Genomic DNA, 10,346 nt, shown 5'->3' on the forward strand with positions numbered 1-10,346 from the left:
GTCTGTGGTCTCTGATGTTATTGGCGTTGTGGATGTGTATGTGTGTGTTGGAGCGATGGGGGGTAGTTGACACCTCTCAGGCTCAGAGGGTGAAGTGTGTCTGCTGTGATGGGTGGAGAGGCAGTTGGATGGATGTTGTTCACAAGCCTTATGGCCTGTGGGTTAAAACTGTTTTTCAACCTTGAGGTCCTGGCTTTATCATTCCTGTAGCGTCTGCCTGTGATGGTAAGGGTGTGAAAAGGCTGTGCTGGGGATGACTATTGTCCTTGATGATGTTAATGGCTCTCCTGATGGTTCTGGCCTGGTATAGGCTCTTCAGTGACGGTAAGGATGTTCCAGTGATGGTTTGAGAAGCTTTCACCACTCAAGTCCAGAACCCAGTTGCAGAGGGTGGGTGGCACACCGAGATTGTAAAACTTGTTGATGAGCTTCGAAGGTATTACTATGTTGAATGCTGTGCTGTAGTCAATAAACAGCATTCGAACATAGCTGTCCTTGTTTTCCAGGTGGGTGAGAGCAGTGTGTATTGTTGTGCTGATGGCGTCCTCTGTCGATCTGTTCCATCTGTATGCGAACTGGAGAGGGTCCAGAGTGTCCGTAGTGATGGTCTCGATGTACCTCACGACGATTCTTTTGAAGCACTTCATCACTATTGGAGTCAGTGCAACGTGTCAGTAGTCATTGAGGCAGGATGCTTTGTTGTTTTGTTTTTTGGCAGCGGCAGGACAGTGGTCCTCTTTAAGCAGGTGGGAATTGAGGCTTGTGCAAGGGACAAATTGAATATATCCGTAAAGACATCAGCTAGCACCGATGAGCAGGTTGTAAGTACGCCTCCAGGGATGTCTGGGCCAGCTAATTTCCGTGGGTTTGTTTTCCCAAAAGTCTTTGCCACATCTGCAGATGTGACCGTGAATGCTGGGTTCTGTGTGTTCCCACCAGTCAGTTTAACACCCAATGGTTCGTTGTTCAAGAGCTCGAAACGGGCAAAGAATTCGTTGCGTTTGTCAGGTGTGATGCGGCTGTCAGTGATCTCACACCTGCTTCTGCTCCGATAGTCTGTGATGTTCTGTAATCCCTGCCACATGCGCCGGGTGTCAGCAGTAGTCTGATGACACTCCAGTCTGTCACATACATGAATGTAAATGTATATTTAATTAAATTACTAGTATTTTTTGTAGCATTAGTATACTAATTATATTAGTATAGAATACTAGTATTACTGTTTCCAATTCCTTTGCATGTCAGCATCGAAATGTCAGGAATTTAGTGGAATGGAATGGGTTGACATAATAGGTAGCCCAGGGGAGTTGAGTCTACATGTGCAGCAGAACTGAGAGAGCAGATAATAAATGGGCCCCATTGATCTGCAGGATTATCTTGTGACCCCCCTTATATAGCCCTGAGGCCTTTCCCAAGAATGAATATCATACAACAGCGTACATGACTCTCTGGCACAACTCATCATGCAGGTCACTCTATAATCATCCCCTTCATCACACCATTCCCTTTCCTAACCTCCCTCCCACACATACAAAAGTAATAAAAGGAGTCAAGTTTTTCTTACTTTATTGTAACTAACAATCAGAGATCAATTGCATTTTGTAGCATTTTTTATACCATATTTCACAGTCAATCACAGGATAATGTCTTCACACATCTTACGAATACTTTTCTCATTCATAATTCCCAAAAATTGTTACCTCTATTTTTCTACATAGTTACAGTAAATGGTATGCATTCTCTACAGAAATTTAAGAATAAACGTGTGTAGAAGAAAATTTAAAGTATCTGAAACCACTTGTCTTGAGTAGGGTCACGGCAAGCCAAAGCCTAACCCGGCAACACGGTGCAAGGCTGGAGGGGGAAGGGACACGGTGGATGGGACACCTGACTGTCACAAGGCACCCCAAGCAGGACTGAAACCTCAGACCCACCACAGCGCAGGCCTCAGCCAAACCCGCTGCACCACCGCGCGCCCCGTCCTTGGTTTGATCCACTTTTAATATTTTTAACAGTGATTTTAATTAATTATATTCTTAAAAGTTCATCATTATTTTGCAGTAGGATATGCAGATATCATTAGCGAATGTTTCCTAAGAACTGAGTCTTTGTACTTACAAATGATTTGAATAGATTTAAAATAATGCACATTGAAAGTGAAAACAATCTGAATATCTTCTTACTTCATTCATAACATACTTTAGTCCACTGCTATTTAAAACTTGTGTCCACCCCAAGTATAGCTGTTGTATTTCTCTAATACATTCCACATCAACCTACATTAGGTGACACTACCCCTCTTTTCCAAACAATTAATGGACAAAAAAACCTCACTTTTCTTTCTACTACCACTTTAAAATCTGTTTACATTTCTATTTATTGAACCGACCACACCACTGCACTTTATTCCGTATTATTTTTAGTTTAGTAGTTATTCTGAATTGTACTGTAGTAATAATAGTATACTGTATGTTGTCCTCTATGTCACACCGTGGTCTAGGAGAAATGCTATTTCACTCTGAAATATGTTCTAAACATATTGTGGAAATGACAATAAAGCTGACTTTGACTTTTGACTTTGAATTTGACTTTTGAACTTTCAGATTTGACTGTAAAGGTCCACTACATTTTAATATTTGTAATTATATGGAAAAATTATAGGTAGGGTTCATGCCTAATTCATACCCATGAATCTTTGTGATACAATGTCTACCTGCTAGCAAACTTATGTACTTTTAAATGTTTTACGGTGTAACAGTTACTTGCATGTGTCCCTGTGCCTCCACGTAATCATAGATGTGGGAAGGACCTTTTTGAAGGCAACCTGTGATGTCAGAGGTTGGAGGCAAGATTATGTTAATCAGGTATTTGGGACCCATTTAAACAGGAACTTGCATATATCATTCTTTTCAGGAGTTAAACTACAGCACTGAGATTTTGAAAAGGGAAACCATTTTTCTTTTGGCAGGTGGTAAGAAGAGGGCATAAACGCAAATAATATGAAGACTTTTTTTGCAGCCCTGGTATTGGCTGTCTTCTCATCAGCTGTAGCAAGTAAGTACATCATATTGAACTGTCTCCAGTTTAAGAACAGCTGTTAACTAGTCCTTTGTGATTACAGCAGAACTTCAAAATGATTCTAATGATTCTAGTAATGAGGGATAGTGGGCAGCAGGTCAAGTAGTGGACTTTATTTTCACTGATTATGTTCTGTTTTTTTAATTACTTGGAGATGTGGGAAACAGTCGCAAAGAAAAATTAAATGAGTTATGATGTTTAACATGATTGAGTTAGAGTAACTTGATCTGTGCCTATCAAGTGTCATATTTTGCCATGTGAAAGGAGACACTGATTAGCACTGCAGTCCATAACTATGAGAAACATTGTGCAAAAAAGCACAGATGTGTTTAAATAATTCTGTGGAATAAATTAATAGTTTTATATGTGTGAGGTGTTTCCTCAAAATAATTTGCACTGAGTTTTATTAGAATAACTCAAAAATGTTATTATGGTCTGCATGTTACTTGAGTGATTTCAGGGTGACTTATAGCTGCAGTACTCTCAAGCAAGGTGCTATATGTCCACATTTAAGTTACTTTGCATGGTTGGCTACCTAAAATTATGTTAATATGTTTATGAATGTGTGAGGTGTGATCAAGAGGAGATCACATATTATATTTATTCTTAAATTTTTCAGCTGGCCGCCTGCAATTTTTAGAATAGAGGTTTTTTTTAAAAAATTATTTTTTTTACATTGCTTCATTCATACATGGATATATGATTAAATCTCTTCAAAGATTAGCGCCGACATTTCTTCTTATCAGTTCATCTCAAAGTAAATTTTTCCAAATTTAAGAAGCTGAGACCCCAATTTCCGGTTTATACATTATGGATTAGTTTTCTTCTTTTTATTCTTATTATTATTAGGTTCAATCAAAAAGTGTCCAAAGATATTTTCTCACTCATTTATATATTGTGAATATTTTTTGACTTACACTCATATTATTGGAGAGAAACCTTGAGAAATTAGCTCCTAAGCCAAATATTTGTCCCTTGTAAAGGATTAAGCAAATAGCTTTATCCCAAATAATAAGGAATAAAAATTTTAAATGCTGATTATTATGTTGTTTATGTTCTTATTTTTCTAGACTAATTGTAAACTAATTATGTGAACATGTTGTATAGATTTACCTGAGTCTATACTCCTATTAGATGTCAAAAAATTCAAAATGAATTGAATTTCCTCCTTTTTCACTTTACCAGCCCATTGACTCATCAGTCAGCACATCTAAAAACTTCTTACTCTGAGTCTGTGATTTTTATTTTACATGACTTGATAATGATTATTTGGATTGCTTTTAAAAGTTAGTTAACCCTCAGACTATTAATCTGTAATATATAACATTTTTAGGGAGGGCCAAAATTCCTCAAAGCAAGATCTACAGAGATGTAGACAAGGCTTGAAAATGATTGCATTTGCACACGTTTTGGCCTTCTTTTTTTAATGTTTCAAATATAAGCTTGCAAAATTTGTATGCTTTTTTTGCATACTTAAAGCCAAGGCTCCAGCCTGTTGTAAACTGAGCTTTGTATATTTTAGTTTTATATCATCTCTATGTTACATTTTCTGTGCTCATCCTTCTCTGTGCCGGTAGATGAACACACAGGGGGTGGCCGTGCTTTCCAGTGGGTTATGAAGACTACCATCCTTTCTCCAATCAGGATTATGGCTGCACAGCTTCAGCTGATAGTCACATGAAAGGGATTGAAGGAGATCGTAGCAACCATGTGACTCTTATAGCTTGGAGCCCCCCTGAACAGCACACTAAGAATAGACTGTAAATAGGCAGAACCCCCCGTACGCACAAGCACATACATTCACTAATTTACATCGCAGTCATTTCAATACCAAGTCCTTATATAGCTAATATAGGGATGCAATTAAAAAAATAGAATAAAATAATATTAAATGTTACAAGTGTACTTCCTGGATTTGACATTTTCGCTCCTTTTTATCTGATCTTCTAGGAGGTAGGACTCATTTTAAACGGTATCAATCCTGGAATTCACGGATGTACCCTGTGTGGGATGATGGAGACTCTCGGTATAAAGACTGTTGGACAGGTATGCTCTTAATTTTTAGTGAAAAATATTCGTTCATTGATTTGATTCTCACTACAGTGTTAAACTTCCCCACTGCAGACATTTTATATAATGTGCAATTTTGCTAGCAAAAGTTACTCTCCAATTATTTTACGACTTTTGTAGTTTGAAGCTTTTTTCAATTTTTATTTGGCTCAATACCAAAAGATTTTGAATTTGGCTGTTGGTAGGTCATAACAAATACTAACAAATTGAAAATATATTCTCTCTGGATGAAAGAGTAGTTTTGCCAAAAGCAGGGTTATCATGGATAAGCTCCAAGCAGGCTAATAATCATCTTAACTTCTGTTTTTTCAACAATTATTGGCTTTACTTTTCAGCAAAATTAACTGTGCTGGTTATAGACACTTTTTTTTGACTTTGTCATATTTCTTTTTTCCCTTTGTTTTTGGTATGGTTTGCCATTCCAGTAATTAGAAAGAACAACATACAGGATAAGGTGGGATAGAATAATACTTCATTAATCTTTGCTGGGAAATTCACATACAGCAGCTCAACATGATACACAGCAACAGAATATGAGAAAGAGAACCATCATGCTATACTATATGTCATCTCCAGTCATCTCTATCGCTTTGCCCACTAGGTGGAGAGGTGACATTTGATATCCGAAACGACTCACCCACCCTCACTGGTGCCAAGATCACATTCAACATCGATCTCCGTTTCCCACAAAATCAAACCGTGCTTCCTGATGGACAAGTTGTGTGGGCTCAGAACTGTACAGTAAATGGTAAGTCTTCCTCTCTATAGTGACATCATGGTCCACATTGTAGAGTGCTGTTAATGTTATTACCATTTGTTTTAGTTATAACAACACTGAAATCAGTGTGTCCATGAAACATTCTTATCTTTTACTGTCTCTGGCTGCTACAGCAACTATTTACTGGTAAATCTGCAGTCATTGTAAGACCTGTGTGTGAAACTGAAACTGTGTGTGGGATTGTTCCAAGTTTTCTTCCTGTGCATAATGATGCCATAATAAACACTGGGTATTCGATTGCCTGCTTCAGGTACACGGTACCATCAGGGGCAGGCTGTATATGCTGAGCACAATGGCACCCATGAATGGAATGGAGTCTTTCCAGATGGCACTCCTTTCACAAAGATTTCCGAAAGGAAGCCCCACTATGTGTTTGTCTGGAAGGCTTGGGGTATGATGTCATTTCCTAAATGTTCCATATCATAAATTGTGTTAAAGAACCAAATGAATTTGTGAATCAACTAAACCAAAACGTTGATTTTTTTTTTTGCCTGGCTATAAAAAATTTGTTTTTATTTATTCTGACTTTTCTGGGCATTGTGCTCCAGGGCGTTACTGGCAAGTAGCAGATGGCCCTTCCTCTTCATTGACTATTGGGACAGACAACATTTCCCTGGGCTCATACGCCATGGAGGTGGTTATTTATCACTACCGTGGAAAGGACAAGTTCATTCCTCTAGGTTATGCCTACACTCAGTTTTCAATCACAGGTAGGCTGCACACTTCATGTCTTGGAGAGCAAATAAACCTGTTGACAAGTAAATGCCAGAAACACCTTCATGGTATACATCGCAATATGCAGACAGTGTTCAGGTATTAATGTTGAAAAGTATCCTTCCTTACAATACCCTCTCTCTCCCATTTTTTTTTTGTCTCTCTAGATCTAATTCCATTCACAGTGTCAGTGTCACAAATGAATGATGTCAACGCAGCTGATGAGAACTTCATTCAGAACAGAGCCATTGCTTTCAGCATCAGCTTACACGATCCCAGTCAATACCTAAAGGACTCCGACATCATATTTAACTGGGACTTTGGCGACAACAGTGGCACACTGATCTCTAGGGAGCTCAGTGTCACTCACACATACATCTCACCTGGCTCCTTCAGACCACGGGTGGTTCTCCAGGCTTCCATTCCCAATCCTGGATGTACTACTCCAGCTGATCCCCCAACCCCTGTTAACCCCAGTGCTGACCCCGCCACCTCCCAGCCACCTGTACCTCCAGCAGGGCTGAGCACTGCTGGTGAGAATTCTGAACTTCTTGATGTGCCATTGCTGATGACGACGGAACCCTCAGGAATATTTCTATCTTTTATATAGAACATGAGAAATAAGCTTGTATTTACCAGTCTGTCTCTCTGCTTTCACTTCCTGTTTATTTTCTTAAGGAGGAGCTGCTGTGAACGCCCCTGCCCTTGCTCCAACACAGCAGGCTAGCAACATTGTGTTAGCTGGGTCGGACGAAATTGCCTTGGCTGTATCAGCACAACCTGCTGCAGAGGTGGAGGGAGATGTCACAGCTTCACTGACACCAGAAGCGGAGAACTTTGCAGTTCCAGCTGCTGCCGATGCTGCTGCTGCTCCAGCTGTGGAGGAAATTGTGGTTGCTTCATCCCCTGCTGCTGCACAAGACCCAATCCTGGCTGATGCAGGTGTGGCTGATACAGCTGGTGCTGAGGTTCTCACTGTCAGTGCTGCTGCTTCAGCCATTCCAGCCAATGTGGACCTGATCGACTCAGTACCTGTAGCTGATGCAACAAACACTGTGGGTCCCGTGGATGCATTTGCCATAACAATTCCTGCTGAAACACCTGCAGAGGTTCCCCAGGCTGATGTTGCAGCTCCAGCAGACCCAGTCACTCCTGCTGCTTCAGTCTCAGCTGCTGTAGTGGTGGTGGCCTCAGTCACACCTCCAGCAGTGGCTCAGGCTGTGGAGTTAGACGTTGAGGCAGAAGGTGATAAATAAGCTCCAGAAATACCATTACTATGCCTTTGTCTTCTTAACCCATTACAATCAGCAACATCAAAAAATGCTTTCCCACCAGAGGCAGCAGCAGCAGCAGGGATGGCTACCAGTGTAGAAGCACCAATAGAGAGTGCAGCAGCCCAAGTGCCTGTGGTAGTGGCCAAACGACAGGCTCCTGAATTGCCTGCGGATGGCTGTATCATTTATCGCTACGGCTCCTTCTCTGTCGACGTAAACATAATCCGTAAGTTGAGTTTCTGTTAATCTGAATTGATATATTACTTGTAAAGTTAGGGCCTCTAAAATCTTGCATTGTTTACTCTTCTACAGAGGGCATTGAAAGTGTGGAGATTGTGCAGGTCTCCAATGTCATGCCGATGAACGAGATACAGCAGAATGCTGTAGATCTCACGGTAACATGCCGAGGGAGGTGAGAGCCCTGACATGCGGACACCAATTGAAGAAATTAATACTCTCCAGAGTATCGTAGGCTTCCATGATATTCTTGTCATTGATCAGCTCTCCTACTAGTGGTGGTGGTGTGGTCAGTTTTTAACTTACCCTTGACCTAGTTGTACCTTTGCCTTTGCACAACCAGCCTGCCAAATGAGGTCTGCACTGTGGTTTCGGATGCGGATTGTGCTACACCTGTGCAGACAGCATGCAATGCAGTGATGCCCTCTCCAGAGTGCCAGCTAATCCTTCGCCAGTTTTTCAATGACTCGGGTGTCTTCTGCATCAATGTGTCCATGGCTAACAATTTCAGCCTGGCTGTGACCAGTGCTAGAGTCAGTGTGACTCTAGGTAGGTCATCAAAGAATTTATTTTTTTACATTTATTAATGTTTATTAACTCCTATAGAATTAATGTAACCAGGTTAGTTCAGCCCTCTCTTACTGTGTATTTGGGTTTCAGGTTCTAGTTCTACTACAGCTGGCACTGTGGTGATTGTGCTGGGGGTCATGGTCCTGGCCTGTGCCGTAGGTGCAGTAGCCTTCAGCTACAGGTGAGCCCAACTCTCCGTGCCATAATATGAGGCATCTTTTCACTCAAAATCGAACTCTGCCTTGTCCTGGTGCACTGAATTGCAGTCCAGGGTGTGCAGGGTTCAGAAAGTGACCAGTCAGACAGCAGTGTTAGGTGGCTTTTCAGCTGATTCTATTCTTCTGTCCCACATTTTAGAAATGAACACACGAAAGACCTAAATAATCAGCTACACAAAGCAACCTAGGGAGGAAAAAGGTTTCCTGGTCTTCACAACAAGAAACAAAACAACTAATTGGAGTTGGCAGAAATGAAACATAAAGGCAGAATAACTCAGCTCTTCCCCAGCCACACATCTACCATTCTTAAACCTAAAAGTACAAATGTAATTCAGGAATCATATGACCAAAGTCCACAGGTTATCAGTCCAAACCAACTTTCGCGTTACACTACAGCAGCTTTTCTGAGCGAGTCTGTGATGAGAGGGATAGGAAAACTGTAATTTTTTTTGCCCATCAGGCGCTTCAAGGAGTACCACCCACTGAGGGAAGACTCTTTGGGAAGCCCTGGAAGGACCCCTGTATCTGTGCTGCTGTGGAACTTCCTGAGTCGACACACAGCTGGAGAAAGTCGTCCTCTTCTTCAGGGCAGAGTGGTGTAGGCTGGAACTCAATGTTCATGCATACCTACAATGTACACATAAGCACACACACAAAACATGGTCCTAATCTGAAAACATTTTCAACAAAAAAGGTTAATAAAGGCTGACTGGAATTGAATAAATCACATACACATTGTCTGAAACCACATGTCTAGAGCAGGGTCGCAGCGAACCAGAGCCTAACCTGGCAACACAGGGTGCAAGGCTGGAGGGAGAGGAGACACACCCAGGACGAGACGCCAGTCTTCCGCAAAGCACCCCAAGCAGGACTCGAACCCCAGACTCACCACAAAGCAGGACCCAGACAAGCCTGCTGCGCCACAATTGAATAAATATTTTCACTTATTTATCCAGGTAAAGACTACATACACAAAGTTGTATCATATTTCATTTTTTAAAATAAAAATATTACCTGTTTATATGACACACAAGCTTAAAATTAATGAAATACAGGGACCATATAATACAATGTAGAATATAGTGGAATATATTAGAATTTTTCCTGAGCAAGACTGAGTAGTGATTGTGCAACGTGATCAGTCTTTCCACATCCTTCGCTCGTCTGCGGAATCCAACAGATAACCCTTTAGTGTTTAGCATGCTTTATGTGCTGGCATGCCTTAACTACACTTTGCATATGTAATTTATAATCATGGTATAAAAACACTTTATGGTGAGCTAGAAATGATTTAGCCGTTTAGCAGTTTTTTCGTCCACTTGCGCATCCACTTTTATCTTGTTCTTCTTGTTTGAGAATATCTGCTTGAAGTTTGTGGCTTTGTGCCCATATTTGTCCCTAATAAAG

At 40.9% G+C, this 10,346-nt stretch overlaps 1 protein-coding gene across 1 annotated transcript; it reads left to right on the forward strand.

Moving 5' to 3' along the window:
• Positions 1–2,699: 2,699 nt before the first annotated feature.
• On the forward strand, positions 2,700–9,727 carry pmela (premelanosome protein a). Its single transcript, XM_018725507.1, has 13 exons — positions 2,700–2,864; positions 2,969–3,054; positions 5,029–5,124; positions 5,750–5,896; positions 6,177–6,317; positions 6,475–6,636; positions 6,808–7,173; positions 7,319–7,885; positions 7,976–8,140; positions 8,227–8,326; positions 8,495–8,700; positions 8,812–8,902; positions 9,400–9,727. Exons 2-13 carry the CDS (start codon positions 3,000–3,002, stop codon positions 9,539–9,541), a joined length of 2,238 nt encoding a protein of 745 aa, XP_018581023.1. The 5' UTR covers positions 2,700–2,864; positions 2,969–2,999; the 3' UTR covers positions 9,542–9,727.
• Positions 9,728–10,346: the final 619 nt, after the last annotated feature.

The sequence above is a fragment of the Scleropages formosus genome, chromosome 22 (assembly GCF_900964775.1).
Source record: "Scleropages formosus chromosome 22, fSclFor1.1, whole genome shotgun sequence".
NCBI lineage: Eukaryota > Metazoa > Chordata > Actinopteri > Osteoglossiformes > Osteoglossidae > Scleropages > Scleropages formosus.

Coding starts and splice junctions, on each gene's coding strand:
- pmela (XM_018725507.1), top strand. CDS start 3,000: ATGAAGACTTTTTTTGCAGCCCTGGTATTGGCTGTCTTCTCATCAGCT. Junction 8,327..8,494: donor ACGGTAACATGCCGAGGGAG/GTGAGAGCCCTG, acceptor TTGCACAACCAG/CCTGCCAAATGAGGTCTGCA. Junction 8,903..9,399: donor GCAGTAGCCTTCAGCTACAG/GTGAGCCCAACT, acceptor TTTGCCCATCAG/GCGCTTCAAGGAGTACCACC.